The 22,355-nt window shown below is 45.7% G+C and overlaps 1 protein-coding gene across 1 annotated transcript; it reads left to right on the forward strand.

Annotated features, from left to right (window-relative positions):
* Window positions 1-872: 872 nt before the first annotated feature.
* On the forward strand, window positions 873-6,280 carry LOC136522312 (methyl-CpG-binding domain-containing protein 11-like). Its single transcript, XM_066516146.1, is given in 4 exon segments — window positions 873-925; window positions 927-1,326; window positions 4,723-4,864; window positions 4,993-6,280. Coding segments are annotated over 4 exon segments (1,458 nt in total). The 3' UTR covers window positions 5,856-6,280.
* The last annotated feature ends 16,075 nt before the right edge of the window (window positions 6,281-22,355 follow it).

A 22,355-nucleotide genomic window follows, 5' to 3' on the forward strand; every position in this document is an offset into this window, starting at 1 on the left:
ATACTTTCATAATAAACTTATTTGTAGATATAAATGTTGCACGTATTTTCTACAAACCTAGTCGAAGTTGAGAAAATTTGACCAGCACGATTCCCATAGCGACTCTATTTTTGAGACGGAGGGAGTAACAAACAGTACCAGAGGAATAATACTTCAGTACTCTTTGCGTCCCAAAGTAAGTGTCGTTTTGGGTTTCGTGGCGATCAAACGTTTCTAAGTTTGACTAGATTTATATAAAATATTAGCAATATTTATATATTTAAATAAAATTATTGTAAAAATATATTTAATAACTAATTTAATGATATTCATTATGCATCATAAAATATTAATAATTTGTTGTACATAGTTGATCAAAGTTACTCCGTATTTTAGAAAACTTAAAAAGTTCATTTTGACGTGGACGTATTGGCGACCGTGGCAGAACCATCCCAGTTTCTGACTGTTCATACGATCGTAAAAGATCGTGGATTATAAACCAGAACAGTATTTTTCTCTCACACAAAATCGACCAGCAGTAATAATGCATGATCGTGAGGCTGTTTGTCGTTTCCCGGACCGGGCCACGTGTTCCTCCCAGATCCCACGCCCTCCGAGCGCAGCACGTGCCCAGCGACCGATATGATCGGCCGATCGGCATCTACTACTTCTGCGCTCACTATCCAAGCTCGAACCAATCGAAACTCGCCACGTTTCTACCGCTGACGAGCCGGCCTCCCACTCCCACGCTTGGGCCCTCCAAGGTCCAAGCGTGCCCCACTTGTCAACGGTCTCTGCCTTCCGCCGGCTAGCGTATCGTACTTCGCTCCGTGCACATGCGCACCGCCTATCGCACAACAACGGACTAGAATCGTCCAGTCTCGCGGAATGCAATGCGGTTTTCTGCCACCTTCTCGGTCCCGCCGTTTGCTCCCCGCAGCCGCACGATAGCATCTCCTGCACCCGGTCCATGATCCCGACACCTCTCGAGCTCCGCACGGATCTGCCGGCAGGCTCTCACGAGCACATCCACCGGGTCCAGGTGCGCTCCCGGTCGCTCACGCCGTCTGCGTGGCCGAGACACTTGGGGGCGCAGGCCACCAGGAGGGCCGTTATTTCTGCCGTCCCCGCGGCCCCCCCGTTCCAAGTCCAACCCACCCCATTCCCCAATTCAGCATCAGCCTTTGCGAATTGCGACAGCGAGAGCGGGAAGAGGAGACTCGAAACCCGGCGAGCGGTATGGCTACCGGCGAGGAGGCGGCGGCGGCAGCGGCGGTCCAGGAGACGCCGGAGAAGAAGGAGCCCAGCACAACCGAGCTCCCCGCACCCTCAGGCTGGACGAAGAAGGTTTGCCCTTAACTGCCCGCTTGGCTGGCCCCTTCCAATTTTCCTCCCACGCTCTCTGCACGCCGCTTGCTTCGGGCCCGAGGGTCGCGGTTCCAAGGGCTCCGGGGGCCTGCTAGCGCTCGGATCCGGGGGTCTCGGGCTCTGTCTCTGCGAATTCCGCTGCGGTTTACCCTAACCGAACGGTCAGAGCTGGGGCGTCGGGTTCTAGGGTTTCGAGCTCGATTGATTCATGCCGTTCCTGGGGCGTTGTTATTTTGCTTAAGGCCATGCGAACACGGTTGTATGGTTTAGGAGCTTGATTTCAGCTCACTGTTCGTGCTCGCGATTGGCTTGCAGCATCCGAGTCCAACCCATGTGCGAGTGCGAGTATTGTAGACTGCAGTTTTATAGCTCTTGCTTTTGCAGCATCTGAGTCCATTTATGTAGATGTATTAGGTCCTCCATTCCGTTGGATTCGGTTTAGCTGATTTTTGGTTGTAGTTTTGTTGTAGCCGTGATGCTACTTTTATCTTTTGTTTTTGGACGAACAGAGCATAAACGTTTTTGCACTGTATAAGTTTCGCCTTTAGAGCTCTGGATAGTGTGTTTTGGTTCTTATTTGATTCAGTACGGGTGGATCCTAACATGGTTTACCATAGTTGCGCCATCTATTTTATCTCATGTTGTGTCTCTTAAGGAAGCCTGTTCGATGTTCCAACTATGGGCTATCCTCTGGTGATTTGATTGGATTGAAGTTTCTATGTTTCTAAATTCAGCCATTTCCTGAATTTAAATGAAATCTATGCTCAATCGGCCTTCTCGGAAAAGCTTGCTGCAGCAGCGCACTTGCAATCACTGTTCTTCTATAGAGGAAATAAACAGCAGCAGCTGCAGCCCACTGTGCTACTAGCACCGCCGAGCGAGCCCAATGCTTTCTTTCCAACTCCTAAGTCCTAATCAACGCTATACAACCATGAGTTGGGATGAAGCAGCATAGCTGAACTGGACGCCGGAAATTTGAGCTTTTAAAACAATGCCTTTTTTCTTGGGAAAGTGTCAAAACAAAGTTTGTCGTTTTGCCCAGGTTTTCTTCAACAAAATCATGAAATTTCTTGCTGCATACGCATAAAAGTTAAGAGCTCGCATGGAAACCTCAATTACCAGCCACGAGTCAGATGCGAATAGGTCTAGTTTCTTTCATTTAAAGGGAATTGGAAATCATGGTCCCACCTCTATACTGGCCTTTTCTGGCATGTGGAATAACTTATTGTAGATTTGGCTAGATTGTAGGTTTTCTAGTCATGTGTTGCTTTTGCTTACAGGTACGACAAATTGCTTCTGTTATTGTTTTCTATGGTAATTTTGGTTGGTGGATTGCTGAGTCTTGATTAATGTTTGAGTTGGCTGGCCTGAATTAATGTATTTAGTTCCACTGACATAGATAGATGCTGTTAAGAGACTATATCTCGATGACCAGTGTTAGTGGAACATGCACACCTTTTCTTTTGGCGTATTGACTCGTGTTGGACGCCAGTGGTCATGTTTAATGCCATACAGGTTGGCAGCGTAGATGTCTTCAGTGAAATGGAGGGTAGCACAAAGGATAAATGAGGTGGAGGCAAGCAATCTGTTTTGGTACCCATTGGTGAGAGATGGTGTCTAGGGGAGGGCTTATGTGGCGACGACACAGCTCTAGTGCTTGTAAGATCAAGGCAGTAAGGACTGGTGACTGGTGGCAGCTCTGCACTTTAGTCCATTGAGTTTATAGGGATTAGGTCAGCCACAACAAACGAAGAGGTGGGCTCTGTGGGCCAGTAAATGTCAGCCTATCTCACTCTTTTTTTTCTTCTTTCTTTTCCTTCTTAATCTTGCATTATTGGATATATATATATCTTGTGGATTTTTAATTACAATTTGGACTCTAATCTGTTTCCTCTTCTAACATACTAAGGAAGAGGCAGAAATATACTCTTTAATTTTCCTTACATGTATATAGTAGGTGTAAAAATCAAGATAACAGTAATATTTGTTAGACGATTCTCTGTTCCTATTTTTGTATAGTACACTGCACCCGAATCGGACACTTGCACCTGTAACCCGGTAACACTGGAGTACTTGACTAGACTATACCCAATCGATCATGAGTTCATCTGGTCCTTAGCAACATCTTAACCTATATTGACATCTTCTCTTTTGATTTTGGCTTATTTTGTTATAGGATTTTGGCTTATTTGGTTATACTGTGTAACTTCTTTGAAATTGTTTTTAGCTGATCTGTGTGGAGGCTTGGTGCGTGGTGCTGCTAGCCTACTAAGCATGATTTTGCATCTGCTATGAAATGAAAGGAAAAATAAGCATAATATGGAGAGTTACCTTCACTTGGTTTATAATGCTGATAGTACAGATAGGATCCTGGGAACATCTTAGCACATTGTTTTCAAATTTTCTTCCATGAACTGAAATGTAAACCTTTCAGGATTCATTAGATAGACACTTAGACATTAATTGCCTAATAGGGTATGGAAAATTCAGATAGGTAAGGAACAATTAACACATTGTTGTAAATGCGTCAAATGATTATAACATCCAACCCATGTTTTTCATTGGATAGTAACAGTGCCCTGGCATTTTTGTGAGGATTCCTTTGTCCTTGCTCATTGATTACATCTTTGGCTTTGGGATGATTTATTGTTGTGGTAAGTTTCATATGCTTGATTGTCGATTTCTATGTTTAAAACAAGTGATAATCATGCAGGACTGTTGGCTTTATTTTTGTTTTGTGTAGATCATGAAATTTTCCTTCTTCTTTTTTTAGGGGAAATTTTTCTTCTTTTGGGTGATAGTACATGGTTTGAAAATGAGGGCTTCAGCTAAAGATACTGGGAGAAAGAGGATCAATAACACTGCGGATATTTTCACATATATCTTGCTTGAACTTCTGTAATCTTGTTCATGTTATTTATTATAGTCTCGTGTTGCAAGAGATTATGATGATTTGAAATCGGCTGGTGGCATGAGTCTACTTTATCACCTTTTCGGACTGGTTGCATTCTTAAAATTGAATATGGGCCTACTAGCTTAATTATTTTCTGAAGGTTGGCAAAAAAGGTTTTCCTCAGATGTGTTCATTTTCCGGTTGTCTATTCATGGAATGAACTGCAGTTCTGTCCTAGTTATGACAGTGAGCCTGCTGCTGTGGATGTATTTGTTGAAATGAATATACTTAGAAACTGGCAGACAATATTTGTTGAAATGAATATATCTATAACAAGTTGGCCCTTTGCTACGGTGGTCGTATTATATAAGCACATTACCAACAAGCAGCTTGAATTAGAGTTCAAATTGGCTCATACCATGTTTGATTGTTTTAGTTTCATTGCATATTTTTAACGCTAACTTGTTCATGTTATATCCCAGCTTGCCCCAACTCGAGGTGGACGATTTGAGGTTATTTTTGTTTCCCCAACTGGTGAGGAAGTTAAGAGCAAGAGACAGCTGACCCAGTACCTGAAAGCTCATCCTGGAGGCCCTGCATCTTCAGAGTTTGATTGGGGAACCAGTAGGCATCTAGTTTCATCATTTCTTTATCACTTCTTCTTAGTTATATTGTAAATTCATCTCTTTTGGTACTAGTAGGTTTCCCAATATTCAATGTCTTGCTGCTCCCTCTAAAAAGCTTGTAAGCAGGTGATACTCCCAGACGCTCAGCACGCTTAAGCGAGAAGGTCAAGGCAACTGAGAGCCCGGAGGGTCAGAAGACCCCTAAACGGGGAAGATCAAGCTCTAAGAAGGGCAAAAAGGAGGAAAAAGAAGATGCAAATGAGGTTGGAGAAGATGGTGCTTCGGAGGAAGGTAAAGGTACCGATGTGGAGATGAAAGATGCTGAAAATGCTGAAGACAAGAAGAAACAGGCCCCAAGTGCAGATGCTGCAGAGAAGACCGAGGAAGGTGAAGATAAGAAAGAGGAGGCCCCTGCTGTAGATGCAGCAGAGAAGACCGAGGAAGGTGAAGATAAGAAAGAGGAGGCCCCTGCTGTAGATGCAGCAGAGAAGACTGAGGAAGGTGAAGATAAGAAAGAGGAGGCCCCTGCTGTAGATGCAGCAGAGAAGACTGGTGAGAAAGAGGTGGCCCCTGCTGTAGATGCAGCTGAGAAGACTGAACAAAACACCGAAGGCCAAGCACAGCCTAATAATGTTGCTGCCCCAGAATCTGAGAATAAAGGAGACGGAAAGCCAGCTGAGTCCGAATCAGCTCCCCCTGCAATTGTTGATGAAGAGAAGAAAGAGGAGAAGACCGAGAATGGTCAGGCAGCTGAATCTGCGGTGCCTTCCGTGGCATCTTCAGAGGGAGAGAAGAAAGAGAATGGAGGTGCCACTGAACCAGCAGCCCCGCTTGTGTCTGAGACAAAGGCAGATGCTCCTCCAGCTGAGGCAGAAAAGGGGGCCGAGAATTCAGGCCAGGTGAACACTTCCCCCCAAGAACCGACGGCAGCGAACTGCGACAAGAAGGGGCAGATCCAACCTGGTGCCTCTGCTGTGAGGTGCACATAAGGGAGATTGGTCTCAGATGGGACTCTGTTGCGTTGTGTGTTTAGGACAATACCCCGCATTTGCTTTGAGAATTGTAATCGTGTTTAACCTGACAGCGCTGCGTAGCATTAGGCTGCTCAGCACGTAGTTACCCTTCCGTTTTTTTATGGCGGTGGTGTGTAGCAGGGGCAATGGACCGGCCTGTACCGCCTCAGCCACCTGCAGCCACCTTAAGCTCTGTCTGTACTACCCGGTGTAAGTGTAACTCGTTATTAGCGTGGTCTACATTGATCTCAGGAGAGGACTGGAGGACATAGTACTGTCTCCGACTGTTGTAACGTGACGTTGTGTGTGTTGTTGCCTTGTGTTATTGAACTTATTATGATCCATAAATAAAGCCATAAGCGTGGCATGGTCATTCCCTGACCACCTTCAGGCACCAACCAGCTGCATCTATTTGTTGGCCGTATTTACAGTACTCAGCTTGCTCGGTAGCTTAAAAATTGAGAAAATTTGCTCATTGCCATAAAAAATTATAGGGAATATTGTGTTTTTATCTTTACTTCGATGTCCAATTATGATTTTATCCTTGTGTTTTGTCATCGTTGTGATTTTACCCCTGCTTTGTAACTACTAAGGCTCAGTTTATCCCTACTTTTAACTCTGTTAGTTGTTTCCGGAATACAAAATATAAAAAAACAACAAAACCCTTCGTAATAAGACCAAAGACAATCATACCCCTTATCCAATCATACCTTCCCCAATTCCCCATTCTCTCTACCGTATCCTCTCTATCTCTCCCGTTCTTCTCTGAAACCCTAGCGGGTGCGGCTGGGCGACGAGGGCACGAAAGCTGCTGGGCGGGTCGTAGCGCCGCGTGAGGAGGGCACGGGCGCGGCCCCGAGCGGCCAGAGCGGGGCGCGTCGTGGGCGGCCAGGGCGGGGCGCGTCGCGGGCGGCCAGGGGCGCCGTGCGTCGCGGGCGGCCAGGCGGGGCGGGAGCGGACAGGGCCCAACATGGTAGGGCGGCAGGCGCCCCGAGCGGGCAGGCCTCCAGGCGCTACGCCACGCGAGGACAGGAGTAGCGACCCCGGCGAGATGGATTTATGCGATGTTGGTGAAGAGACTAGGTAAGATTTGGAGCTCATGTGATTTGGTATGTAGGAAAATTAGTGTCAATCTGTAGGAAGAAGGAGTTTCTGTTTGTAGAGCGATTTAGCTAACTGTGTATTCGGTGATGTGATTTGTAGACCAAATCACATGGATATGAGCCTTGTTGTTAGAGTTCTGTCATTTTTCAGTTTGCCTGTTGGGGGACTAAAAGGATCAAGATGCCCAAGAGGGGGGGTGAATTGGGCTAATTCTAAATTTTCTTGCAATAATCAAATCCTACGGTTAGCCCAATTAACCCCTTGTACATATAAAAGTGTTTCTATTACTCTAATGCACAAAGGACTTGCAACCTATGTTCCAAACTTACTCTAGCATGGCAATTCTATAAATGTAAGAACAAGTATTGAATTGCTCAAAGTAAATGCTCAAAGTAAATGGAGAGAGAGGAACGCGACGATGTTTTACCGAGGTATCAGAGAGTCTCCACTCCCCACTAGTCCTTGTTGGAGCACCCGCGCAAGGGTGTAGCTCCCCCTTGATCCGCGCAAGGATCAAGTGCTCTCTACGGGTTGATTCTTCGACACTCCGTCGCGGCGAATCACCCAAAGCCGCTCATAACTTGAGTTGGGTCACCCACAAGCTCCGCCGGGTGATCACCAAGCTCCCAATCACCACCAAGCCGTCTAGGTGATGGCGATCACCAAGAGTAACAAGCACGAACTCTCACTTGACCACGCGAAGCCTAATGAGAAGATGGATGCACACTTGGCTACTCTTGATTCACTAATGAGGCTACTCTTGGATTCTCAAATCTCAATCACCTCACTAGGACCTTGCTCTTCTTGGCACTCACAAACGTGTTTCTCAGCTGTTGGAATGAGCAAAAAAGTGACTCCACACACGAGTGGAACTTCTATTTATAAGGCAGCCTAAAAAACGAACTGTTATGAGCTTCTGCGGGGTGACCGGACGCTCCGGTCATATTGACCGGACGCTCCGGTCAGTTCAACCTGTGAACCAGTGAAAATGTGTTGACCGGACGCTGGCAGGGTCCGGTCACCACTGACCGGACGCGTCCGGTCGCATTAAACCCTTACTGAAACCTTACTGGACTTGACTGGACGCGTCCGGTCGTAGATTCCCTTCTCTAGAACCTTACTGGAGTCGACCGGACGCTGCCTTTCAGCGTCCGGTCACTTGACCTCTCCAGCGTTCGGTCGCACCGAACGCAGTCTGTTGATCAAATGAACTAACCAGACCCTGCGGCCAGCGTCCGGTCACACCGGGGCCAGCGTCCAGTCAGCATTTGACCCTCCATTTACTTCCAACTCTCAATCATATGTGAATGAAATTTGCTCCAAAGGATCTTAGGCATTCATAGGAGCTACCTAGAGCTAGTTTTAACAAGTGTACACCACACCTAACTCACTAGACTCACCTAGGTCAAGCTACCCATCCATACCCCTCTTAATAGTATGACCAAAGGAAAAACAAAGTCCTAAACTACTCTAAGTGTCACTCCAACTCCAATCGACACTTAGAACTAGTCATCATTAACCTTGTCGTCCATCCTTTGAAAACCGAAACAATTTCCATCATAGGGGCATGACGACCTCGATTGCCCAATTGATCTCCATTACCATGACCTAACTTACTTGTCTCTGCAAAACACATGTTAGTCATAGTAATCTTGTATTATCATTAATCACCGAAACCCAACTAAGGGCCTAGATGCTTTCAATCTCCCCCTTTTTGGTGATTGATGACAATACCACCTCGAGTATGTGAAAGTGTGAGGTTTTTGACGAGCTTGGTTCATATAAGCTTTTGTCAATAAGAACAAAAGAGTTAGTCAAGCTTATATGACCCAAGCCAACACAATGTACTCAAAGAATATAAATTAAGCAAGAGTACAAGTACCAAAGCTCATTTGCATTGGAGTATAAAAGCGGAAGCAAAGGCAAATGAGCATAACACAAGTGACATGACATATAAATAATGCAAAGTAGAGAGCACACATGTCATTTATCACAATCACGTAGATATCACTATCACATAGATATAATAATATGCATGAAAGTAACACACGAATGCATAAAGTAATAGTGTATCACACAGATAGAACTCCAAATGTATATAATAAGCTAATACTAGATAACTAGCTCCCCCTAAATGTCGCTTCCCCTGAGTCTACATACTCAAACCCTCTCCCCCTTTGGCGTCAAACACCAAAACCTAAGGGTCGGTCGGTGGGGCTGCAGCGGATGAGCCGGGCGCTGAGGTACGAGGGGCAAGCTGAAACTGGGTGCCATCATCATCTGACCCTGAGCTCTGAACTGACTGACCCTCTGTGGCTGGCAATGTCGCTGAAGCGGTCTGGGTCTGAGCTGGGGCAGGTGCTGCCTGTGATGCTGCTGGGACGTCTGTCATAGGATCTGATGAGGCGACAGACGAGGGGAGCCTATGAGAAGTCACACCGACTGGGGCTACTGTAGAAGGACCAGCGGTATGCATATGAGGCGGTGTAGGCATGACGGTCAACTCGCTGAAAGATGCTCCAAGACTCCTGAAGACTGATGTGTCGGGCACGAATAGCGAGGGTGACTGCTCCGATGAGAAGCCCATGTGATATGGAGTGAACTGTGGGGCTACCACTGGTGAGGACAACCACTGGGACACCTGAACTATAGGTGAAGCAAACTGAGCTGGAGGCTGTCCCTGACTCTGAAGCCCACTGGGCTATACAGCTGGAGTCGACGAAGTGGTGGCAGGCTGAGCAAGCTGGGGTGAAGGTTGTGGTAGTGGGGCCCTAAGTGCTGTCACTACATGCTGCATAAATCCCATAAGCTGCTGCTGCATGAGTAACTGCTGGTGATGCATCTGCTGCTGCTGCTGCTGGAGGAGCTGCTGCTGCCGCTGGAACTCGTCCTGATGAGCCTAAAACTGTGCGAAGTTGGCAGCTGTCTCCTGAGCCTGACATGCCTAATCCTGCTGCATTCGCTCAAGAATAGCAATCAACGCGGGGTCAGTCTGTGGTGCAGGTGGAGCGGAGCTAGAACTACCGGCCTCTGCATCGTGTCTGCGTGGAGGCATCTGAGGAATCGAATGATAGTCATCATCCGAACTGTCACTGGACTCGGTCATCTCCTGCTGTGCCTCAAGCTGCTCCTCCTCAGTGGCGGCAATGCCTCTAATGATCTCGTCCTGCTGAGCTGCTGACTCTAGAATATCTAGACGATGACTAGGACGAGCTGGTGCCTGTGGAGTGTTGTACCTGATCCTCTGTGCCATGTTATAAGCCAGAAACTCTATGGTGGCACCTCTGTACTCGGCAACCATCTCTGGGGTCCTAACATGCACAGACTGGAGCATCAGGAAAGTAATCCAATGTGCATATGGAAGCTGTCTACGACCCTTGAAGCCCTCAGCAATAGTATCCTCCATCTCTGATAGAAGGAGGTCCCAAATGTCGAACACTATCTGCTGCATCATGGGCATTAAGGAGCCAGAGCTGCAAGCGAGTCAGACCCTCTCTGTAACCCAACCTGAGAAGTAGTGTCCTCCTAATAATGGCCTCTAGCACACGAGCTGTAGGAGTTAGGTCACTGGGGTTCCTCCTCGACCCCTCACCAAAGGGCTCCTTGAAGCAATGGCGCACCAGATCTGTAGGGGGCACCAACCCTCCATGAGGGCACCTGGGAGGCTCCTGTTGTCCATAGCATACCTCATGCAATCTGACAGGCTGATCCTGTAGCCTCAGTATCTCCTGGGCCCTAAAACTCATCACCCTATAGTCTCTGCCGTTGAATGCAAAGTGAATGAAGTTGTGATGCAGATCAACATAGAGTGAAGCATAAAACTGCCGAACCCAAGATGGTACATATACTCCTATCCAGCCAATCAGATCTATGAGCCCTGGCAAATATGACAAGTAGGGGCAGATATGCTCTCCGGCTGCTGCCACAATAGACTCTATACTGCAGACTCTCTGAGATCTGAACATTGCCCCACTGTTGAGATAGGCATTATAGAAATCCTCCTGGAGCGGTGTATAGAAGCCCTCTGCTGCTCTCTCATCCCTCCTCGGAGGGAACCACACATCGAACTCAACAAATCTCAGCTAGCGAACCTGTCTGGCTGTGGCGGCCCTCAAGTCAAGGTGTACCACTAGAGACGGACCCTGTGGTCTAGGCGGTGGGCGTGAACCCCTGCGCTGTGTAGCTGGCCTCGGTGGACTGTAGCACTGGTACGACCAAAGCGGCGTAGCTGGGGTGCCAGCTCAGTCTCCTCGGTCTGCTGGCCCTCCTGGGCCTCCTGAGCTGGCTGAGGCTCTGCTGCTGGGGCCTGCTGCTGTGGCTCCTACTGGGGCTCCCCCTAAGGTCAAGGCTCTACAAGAGCCAGTCGATGTCCTGCCATCATGAGAGTCCTAGGTGGACCACCATGACAATGCTCAACCTCCTCAACTGCTGCCCTCTGTGCCGGTGTAAGCTGCGGATCTACAATGACCACACCACTGCGAGCACCTCCTCTCTCGGCACACTCTGTGGCCTCAGCAACTGCTATTGCTCTCGCTGTCTCTGCGTCGGGGTACTTGCGCTTCTTGGATGTCACCTGCTTCGTTGCCTTGCCTTTCGATCCTACAGGCTGGCGAGGCAGGGGCCTCTGATCGTCATCTCCTGGACCACCACCAACATTCTTGGTGCGAGCCATCTGATCTGACAAGAAGATGAACTGCCGCTGACGAAGATCAACTGTCAAACTGACACTCCCGAGGCTTGGCCTCGATCCGTACTCACGAGCTTGGCTCCGAGTTATCTAACAACTGCCACAAGAACCTCAACGGCACCGACTCGCTACACGATGGAATAGATGGATATACGAATAAATACAATATATCTAATAGATGCGAAAACCCTAGGAAGCAAGCAATGTAGGTACAAAATTGAGATGACGGGCATGCTACCTGACGAACCGGTGATCCAAGAAAAGAAGAGACGTCATGCAGGGAACCTCAGAACCGGCTAGGGTTAGGGTTTGCGAACCACTTTGATGAAACGGCGGCCCTGGATGATTTGAAATCAATGCTTGGAAATTGATCTAGGTCACAAGCGAAGCAAATTGAGAACACGGATTTGGCCTTACTGAAAGGTCCTAATATGGCAAGAGGGGGGGTGAATAGCCTATTTAAAAATCTACAAATTAACTAGAGCAATTTGATTAGTATGACAAATAGCGTAATGCAAACTTGCTCTAGCTCTACAATGATTGCAAGCCACCTATCCAACAATTCTAGTTGCAATGATTACTTAGGCACACAAACTTGCTATGTAATTACTCACTAAGAGCTCTCAACCTTGCTACTCTAAAGAGCTCAACTAGATGAATGTAAATAATAAAGCAAGCTCTCAATTCTAATTACACTAAAGAGCTTGTATCAACTAGTTTGCAAGAATGTAAATGAGTGAGTAGAGTGATTATACCGACATGTAGGGGATGAACCAATCACAAGATGAATATATAGCCAATCACCGGGAGAATGTCAAAGAAGAGAGACAATCAATTTTCTCTCGAGGTTCACGTGCTTGCCAACACGCTACGTCCCTGTTGTGTCGACCAGCACTTGGTGGTTCGGCGGCTAAGAGGTGTTTCACAAACCTCGTCCACATGATTGGACACCGCAAGAACCGACCCACGAGTGAGGTAACTCAATGACACGAGCAATTTACTAGAGTTACCTTTCGACACTCCACCGGGGAAGGCACAACTCCCCTTACAATCACCGGAGATGGCCACGAACAATCACCAACTCGTGCCAATCCTCCACCGCTGCACCGAGCCGTCTAGGTGGTGGCAACCACCAAGAGTAACAAGTAAAATCCGCAGCGCAACACGAATACCAAGTGCCTCTAGATGCAATCACTCAAGCAATGCACTTGGATTCTCTCCCAATCTCACAATGATGATGGATCAATGATGGAGATGAGTGGAAGGACTTTGGCTAAGCTCACAAGGTTGTTATGTCAATGAAAATGTGCAAGAGCGCTCCCTTGAGCTAGCCATGGGGCTATAAATAGAGCCGTTATACCCCTTCACTGGGCAAAACGCGCTCTGACCGGACGCTCCGGTCATACTGACCGGACGCTGGCCCTCAGCGTCCGGTCGCCCGATGGACGCCATGCGTCACCAGCTTCAAACGCTGTTCGTCAGATTTCAACGGCTACGAAGCTGATCGGACGCTCCGATAAAACTGACCGGACGCAGAATCCTCAGCGTCCGGTCATTTCCAGTAAGCTCCCCGAGGCGTATTTCTTCGACCGGACGCGTCCGGTCCACCTTGACCGGACACAGACCAGCGTCCAATGCAATACCCTCGGTACTGTGCAGACCCGTCAGTTTGACCGAACGCAGAAACCAGCGTCCAGTGCTTTCAGACCCAGCGTCCGGTCAGTTGACCGACGCCAGCGTCTTCGCGATCAACTCGTTTTCACTTCTAACTTCTTCACCCTTGATCCAATGTGCCAACCACAAGAATTTGCATCCAGCGCAATAGAAAATAGGCATTTCATTTTCCCAAAAGCGCTGAATGCATATCAAGTGTGCCAACACCACCAAGTGTATCACCTTGTGTACAAGTGTTAGCATATTTTCACAAACATTTTCAAGGGTGTTAGCACTCCACTAGATCCTAAATGCATATGCAACGAGTTAGAGCATCTAGTGGAACTTTGATAACCGTATTCCAATACAAGTTTTACTCCTCTTAATAGTACGGCTATCTATCCTAAATGTGATCACACTCACTAAGTGTCTTGATCACTAAAACAAAATGGCTCCTACATTTTATACCTTTGCCTTGAGCCTTTTGTTTTTCTCTTTCTTCTTTTCCAAGTTTAAGCATTTGACCATCACCATGCCATCACCATTGTCATGATCTTCACCATTGCTTCATCACTTGGAGTAGTGCTACCTATCTCATAATCATCTTGATACACTAGGTTAGCACTTAGGGTTTCATCAATTAACCAAAACCAAACTAGAGCTTTCACTTACCAACGAGGGGGAAGGGCTAGGGCATGGCAGCTGGATGGCGCTCGGTGGCAGGGGAGCCGACGATGGCGCTGGGTCACGGGAGGCGCACGGGTTCGGCTTCGACGGCGCTGCAGGCGTCACGGTGGTGGCGCGCTGTTGCTTGGGCATGGGAGGTGTGCAGTGGCTCGGAGCAGGGGCGAGCGTAGGTAGGGGAGGCGTGGTGGCGTGAGAGGCTAGCGCGAGGTGCTCGACGGTGGCGCTGGCTAGGGCTCGGTGAGATGCGGGGCAAAAGGGTACGGCCGGCTTGAATAAATAGGTCCCCCAACGTAATAGATAAGGAAACGAAAAAGGGTCCTGATACCGTGCGAGATCCACTGACCGGACGCTCTAGTGGTAGCGACCGGACGCTACCACCTAGCGTCCGGTCGATTCCAGAGAGGTCCAATTCCTCTAGAATCACGACCGGACGCGTCCGGTGGTCCATGACCGAACGCAGGCAGGATCTAGTCAGTACAGCCTGTTCCTTCTCCAAACGACCGGACACTGGATCCCTTCCTGATCGGACGCACAAACGCAGCGTCCGGTCACTCCTTCAACAGCAGTTCACCTCCTATGAACTGACCGGACACTAGACAACAGCGTCCGGTGCACCTTTTCTAGCAAAACTTCAAAGTTCCTTCGTGCTGCCTGTTCCCAATCAAGTCCCAACTTGAGTAAGATCCAAATAAACACTAATTGGGACTGATGTGAGTGACCTCTCTTAAACCCTCATATTTTTCAAAATATTTTGCCTTAGGCTATAATTCTTTTTAAGAAAATAGGCAATAAGAGGGCAAATGGAACAAAACGACAAGACAACATCCATGCATATGCAAAACTTTGTAAGTAAATCTAGTTGCTTGTCAAGTTTGATCCAAGGTTAAGCTTCTTCACACACTTTTTGGTGGTTATCTTAACCATGTTAGACAAGCCCTATATGCATTGCCAAAAATTAAACATGTTGTATATTACAATGAATGCAAGGGACAACACAAGCTCAATTTTTAGTGAAGTTGCTAAAGTCAAATACATTGAGCTCATTCCGCAATCTACAAAATATAGCCTCATCTAGCGGTTTAGTGAAGATATCCGCTAATTGATCTTCGGTTCTTATATCTTCTAGTGATATATCATTTTTAGCAACATGATCTCTTAGAAAGTGATGGCGGATATCTATGTGCTTGGTGCGAGAGTGTTGAACCGGATTTTTTGTAAGTTTTATGACACTTTCATTATCGCACAAAAGAGGTACTTTTTCTAGAACTACACCATAGTCTAGCAAAGTTTGTTTCATGTATAAAATTTGTGCACAACAAGCACCCGCGGCAATGTATTCCGCTTCGGCGGTGGACAAAGCCACACTATTTTGTTTCTTGGAGGACCAAGACACAAGTGATCTACCAAGCAAATGGCACCCTCCGGATGTGCTTTTTCTATCCACTTTGCATCTGGTATAATCCGAATCAGAATAGCCAACTAATTCAAATATAGCTCCTTTGGGATACCAAAGGCCAATGCTTGGTATGTGCTTAAGATACCTAAGGATTCTTTTTACGGCAATTAAATATGTTTCCTTAGGACTAGCTTGAAATCTAGCACACATACACACACTAAACATGATATCGGGCCTAGATGCGGTTAAATATAACAAGCTACCAATCATAGAACGGTAGAGAGTTTGATCAACCGGGTTACCTCCCTCATCTAGATCAAGATGTCTATTGGTAGGCATTGGTGTCTTGATTGGCTTACATTCATCCATCGTGAATCTCTTGAGAAGATCTTTTGTGTATTTTTCTTGAGAGATGAAGATGCCTTCTTTTATTTGCTTGACTTGAAAACCAAGAAAGAATGTAAGCTCACCAATCATGGACATCTCGAACTCCTTAGACATTAATTCACCAAATTCTTTGCATGAGTCTTCATTTGATGATCCAAAGATGATATCATCAACATACACTTGACAAATGAAGATATGCCCATCAAGCTTCTTGGTGAATAGTGTGGTGTCGACCTTCCTAATGGTGAAGCCCTTCTCAATAAGAAAGTCCCAAAGGCGCTCATACTAAGCTCTTGGGGCTTGCTTAAGCCCATATAGTGCCTTGGACAACGTATAAACATGATTAGGATATCTAGGGTCTTTAAACCTGGGAGGTTGATCAACATAGACTAGTTCATTAATAAAGTCATTTAAAAATACACTTTTCACATCCATTTGATATAGTTTCATTTTATGATGTGATGCATATGCAAGTAGGATACGGATGGCTTCTAATCTTGCAACCGGTGCAAAGGTCTCTCCAAAATCTAAACCTTCAACTTGAGAGAACCCCTTTACAACTAGTCTTGCCTTGTTCCTCACAACAACACCTTGATCATCTTGCTTGTTGCAGAACACCCACTTTGTTCCAATGACTCTTGCACCTTTTGGTCGCTCTTCAAGAGTCCAAACTTCATTGCGAGTGAAGTTGTTCAACTCTTCATGCATGGCATTGATCCAATCTAGATCTTTAAGAGCTTCTTCTACCTTGGTAGGCTCATAGCAAGAGACAAAAAAGTGATGAGCAATAAATAAAGTAAGTTTTTGAGATCGAGTCATTACTCCCTTTGATGGACTCCCTATGATGAGATCTTGTGGATGATCTTGTAGGAGGGGTGTATTTCTTCTATTGACCACTTGGGGAGGAGGTTGTGGAGCATCAACATCTTGTGCTTGTACCACCATTTGCTCATGAGAGATATGAGTATCTTCATTTTCTATTCTCTCATCTTTTTCACCATCTTGTGGCACACTTGATGAAGAGGGTTGATGAATGACTTGTACATCATCTTCATCATCTTTTGGCTTGATGTCTCCCATCAGAATATTCTTCATAGCCTCCCTCAATGGTTCATCACCTACATCATCAAGATTCTCATGTGCTCCTTAGGAGCCGTTAGATTCATCAAATTCCACAGCATATGTTTCTTCAACCAAGCCGGTGACATGATTAAATACTCTATATGCTTTGGACTTTGATGAGTAACCAACAACAAAACCAATATCACAACATCTTTGAAACTTCCCTAGGTGTTGCCGCTTCTTGTAGATGTAGCATTTGCAACCAAACACCCTAAAGAAGGAGACGTCCGGCTTCTTCCCATTAAGCAACTCATAAGGTGTCTTGCCAAGGAACTTTTGAAGGAATAGATGGTTGGATGCATAGCATGCGGTGTTGATTGCTTCCACCCATAGAGCTTCGGGGGTGTTGTACTCATCTAGCATTGTCCTTGCAAGAGTGATCAAGGTCCGGTTCTTCCTCTCAACTACACCATTTTGTTGAGGAGTATAAGTTGCGGAGACTTCATGCTTGATCCCAACTTTATCACAATAGGCTTCAATGTTTGTATTGTCAAATTCTTTGCCATTGTCACTTCTTATCTTCTTGAGCTTCACTTCAAATTCATTTTGAGCTCTCTTGGCAAACTCCTTGGAGCAAGATGCAACTTCAGATTTATCATGAAGGAAGAGTACCCATGTATACCTTAAATAGTCATCAACAATCACAAGACAATAGAGATTCCCTTCTAAACTCTTATATGTTGTTGGTCCAAATAAGTCTATGTGTAGGAGTTCTAGCACTCTTGTGGTTGGTATGAAAGCTTTGGTTGGATGAGTATTTGCAACTTGCTTGCCGGCTTGACATGCACTACAAAGCTTGTCCTTCTCAAACTTCACATCCTTCAATCCTCTCACCAAATCATTCTTCATAAGCTTCTTGAGTGAGCTCATCCTAACATGAGCAAGTCTTCTATGCCATAGCCACCTAAGTGTTGTTTTAGTGAATAGGCAAGTCTTCAAATTTGCATCTTCGGAGGTGAAGTCCACTAGATATAAGTTGTTGTATCTAAATCCATTGAATATCACTTGATTGTCATCTACCTTGGATACAACAACCTCCTTCTCAGTAAACAAGCATTGGAAGCCAAGATCACACAATTGTTCAATTAATAGCAAGTTGAAGCTCAATAAAGCAACATAGAGCACATTAGAGATGGAATGATCATTTGATATTGCCACTTTGCCTAATCCTTTAACCTTGCCCTTTGAGTTATCTCTAAATGTTATTTTCTCTTGTTCATCTACCTCTTCATCTAGTGAGGTGAACATACGAGGATCGCCGGTCATATGTTGAGTGCAACCACTATCAATAACCCAATGATTTCCATCGGTCTTGTAGTTCACCTACACACAAGAGATTCAAGCTTTAGGAATCCAAACTTGTTGAGAGCCCTTCACCTTCTCAATAAGTGACTTAGCCACCCAAATCTTCTTAGGCCTATTCTTGTTAGGGGGACCTAAGAACATGACTTTCATCTTTCCACTAGAGTCCTTTCTAAGCATGTAGTGAGCATTGAAGGCAAAGGGTCTAGCATGCTTGGGCAAGGGTTATGGCGGTGGAGTTTGATATTCATGAGCAAAGTGGCCTTCTTGTCCACATTCAAAACATCTCTTTGGCTTTGGCTTTGGCTTTGATTGTTGTTGTTGAACTTGAGCCTTCTTCTTCTCTATACTTGCCACATATCCAATGCCACTTCTATCCATCTTTATGACGGTGTTTATGAGTAGCTCACTTTGGAGGTGCTTGCCTCTAGCAAACTTGCTCAATCCAATCTTGAGATGCTCTTTCTCCAACTTGAGCTTCTTATTTTCTTCCTTAAGAGCATCATCTTTCTTCTCTTCCTTGAGCTTCTTGTTTTCTTCTTTGAGCTTCTCATTCTCAAGAATCAACTCTTTGTTATGATCAAGAGTTTCTAACATAATGGTGTTGTAGCTTTTCATTTCTTCAAGATCTTTCATGAGCTTCTCATTTATGTTCTTGAGCTTGACATATTCATCATAGTCATTGCACTCAACCACTTGCTTGCCTTTGCCACTAGATCCTTGCTCAATGCTTTCATCAATCAAATCATCACATGATGTAGCTATATCAATCTTAACAACATAGTTAGTAGCATCATGTGGCTCATTTGGTAGGAATTCTTGAGCAATGACAAGAGTATCATGATTGATCTTAAGAGTTGTATACTCATCTTTTAGCTTGTTGTGACTAGTGATGAGCTCATTATGCACCCACTCAAGTTTATCATGTTTATCTTTAAGCTCTTTCTTAGAAGATTTGAGCTCCTTGAGTTTGGATGATATAGCATCATTAGTTTCTCTAAGCTCATCATTAGCCTTTTCTAATGTATCGCACTTAGCTAAGAGTGAATCATTTTTAGCATCAAGCTTTTCATTTGTAGCTCTACTCTTTCTAATGATCTTAGTGTATTTTCTTAGTATTTTGATAAGATCATCATATGTAGGTGAATCATCATCATCGCTATCGCTATCATCATCACTAGCTTGCTCATCATCACTACTATCATCATTCTTAGTTACCTTGCGTTTACCCTTGGCCATAAGGCATAGGTGTGTAGAGGATGATGGCGATGGTGGCGGTGAAGATGCAAGATCAATAGCAATGGCGGCCACCTTCTCATTGTCACTGTCATTATCGGATGATCCACTTGATGAATCAATGTCCGTGAGCCAATCACCGACAATGTAGGCCTTTCTACTCTTTTTCTTCTAGTAGAAGTCCTTATTTTTGCCATCTCTCTTCTTGTATGGCTTGTTCTTTTTCTTCTCATCTTCATCTTCATTGCTTGAGTCATCTTTCTTGCCATTGTTCTTATTCTTAAACTTGTCTTTCTTGGGCTTTGTGCATTGATGAGTTAGATGGCCAAGTTCGCCACAATTGTAGCAATCCATCTCGGAGATTGGCTTTCTTCTTGAGCTAGTGAAGAACTTCTTCTTCTTGCCGTCAAACTTAATGCCACTCTTGTTTAGCTTCTTTAGCATCTTGGCGGTCTTCTTCACCATGAGAGCAAGACTTTCTTCATCATCTTCATCACTTGAGCTCTCATACTCAAGTCTTGCTTTGCCCTTATCTTGGCTAGCTTTGAATGCTAAGTCCTTCTCTTTCTTCTTTATAGAGGATGAGCCATCTTGTGGCGTGATGTGCATATACATCTTATGAGCATTGATCTTTCCTAAGATTTGTGTTGGTGTAGTGGTGGAAAGATCACCTTGATGTAGCACGGTCATAATGTGCCCATATTTGTCAATAGGGAGGACACTCAAGATCTTTCTCACAACATCGGATGGTGACATTTGAGTAAGTCCAAGCCCATTGACTTCCTCTACAAGAACATTTAAACGAGAATACATCTCGTTAGCACTTTCTTTGGGAAGCATCTCAAATGAATTTAGCTTTTTAATTACAAGATGATAGCGTTCCTCATGCTCACTCTTGGTTCCCTCATGGAGCGCACAAACATCCGACCATAGTGCATGGGCGTCTTTGTGGTTCCTTACGTGGTTGAACACATCTTTGCAAAGGCCACTTAAGATGGTGTTGCGAGCCTTTGCATTCCATTTTTCATAATTAACCTCATCGCCTTATAGGTTAGTAGCATCTCGAGGTTTTGGGAAGCCTTGTGAGGCGGCTCTAAGAATACCAACGTCTAGAGCTTCTAAGTATGCCTCCATGCGAATTTTCTAATATGGAAAGTCATCTCCCTCAAAGATAGGAGGAGGTCCATCCCCGTGAGACATCTTGCTCTAAGCGGTTAAGCTTAAAAACGTGAGCACAAGGCTTTGATACCAATTGAAAGGATCAAGATGCCCAAGAGGGAGGGGTGAATTGGGCTAATTCTAAATTTTCTTTCAATAATCAAATTCTACGGTTAGCCCAATTAACCCCTTGTGCCTAGAAAAATGTTTCTATTACTCTAACGCACAAAGGACTTGCAACCTATGTTCCAAACTTACTCTAGCATGACAATTCTATGAATGTAAGAACAAGTATTGAATTGCTCAAAGTAAATGCTCAAAGTAAATGCTCAAAGTAAATGCTCAAAGTAAATGGAGAGAGAGGAACGCGGCGATGTTTTGCCAAGGTATCAGAGAGTCGCCACTCCCCACTAGTCCTCGTTGGAGCACCCGTGCAAGGGTGTAGCTCCCCCTTGATCCACGTAAGGATCAAGTACTCTCTACGGGTTGATTCTTCGACACTCCGTCACGGCAAATCACCCAAAGCCACTCACAACTTGAGTTGGGTCACCCACAAGCTCCGCCGGGTGATCACTAAGCTCCCAATCACCACCAAGCTGTCTAGGTGATGGCGATCACCAAGAGTAACAAGCACAAACTCTCACTTGACCACGCGAAGCCTAATGAGAAGATGGATGCACACTTGGCTACTCTTGATTCACTAATGAGGCTACTCTCTTGGATTCTCAAATCTCAATCATCTCACTAGGACCTTGCTCTTCTTGGCACTCACAAACGTGTTTCTTAGCTGTTGGAATGAGCAAAAAAGTGACTCCACACACGAGTGGAGCTTCTATTTATAAGGCAGCCTGAAAAACGAACTGTTATGAGCTTCTGCGGGGTGATTGGACGCTCTGGTCGTATTGACCGGATGCTCCGGTCAGTTCAACCCGCGAACCAGTGAAAATGTGTTGACCGGATGCTGGCAGGGTCCGGTCACCACTGACCGAACGCGTCCGGTCGCATTAAACCCTTACTGGAACCTTACTGGACTCGACCGGACGCTGAACCCTCAGGGTCCGGTCAGTACTGACCGGACGCGTCCGGCCGCAGATTCCCTTCTCTGGAACCTTACTAGAGTCGACCGGTCGCTGCCTTTCAGCGTCCGGTCACTTGACCTCTCCAGCGTCCGGTCGCACCGAACGCAGTCTGTTGATCAAATGAACTGATCAGACCCTACGGCCAGCGTCCGATCGCACCGGGGCCAGCGTTTGGTCAGCATTTGACCCTCCATTTACTTCCAACTCTCAATCATATGTGAATGAAGTTTGCTCCAAAGGATCTTAGGCATTCATAGGAGCTACCTAGAGCTAGTTTTAACAAGTGTACACCACACCTAACTCACTAGACTCACCTAGGTCAAGCTACCCATCCATACCCCCCTTAATAGTACGGCCAAAGGAAAAACAAAGTCCTAAACTACTCTAAGTGTCACTCCAACTCCAATCGACACTTAGAACTAGTCATCATTAACCTTGTCGTCCATCCTTTGAAAACCGAAATGATTTCCATCGTAGGGGCATGACGACCTCGATTGCCCAATTGATCTCCATTACCATGACCTAACTTACTTGTCTCTGTAAAACACACGTTAGTTATAGTAATCTTGTATTGTCATTAATCACCGAAACCCAACTAGGGGCCTAGATGCTTTCAGAGACCAAAATCATGGCGACAGGGTAGAACCTTGCCTACTTAAGTTGTT

The sequence above is a fragment of the Miscanthus floridulus genome, chromosome 2, assembly GCF_019320115.1.
Source record: "Miscanthus floridulus cultivar M001 chromosome 2, ASM1932011v1, whole genome shotgun sequence".
NCBI classification, from domain to species: domain Eukaryota; kingdom Viridiplantae; phylum Streptophyta; class Magnoliopsida; order Poales; family Poaceae; genus Miscanthus; species Miscanthus floridulus.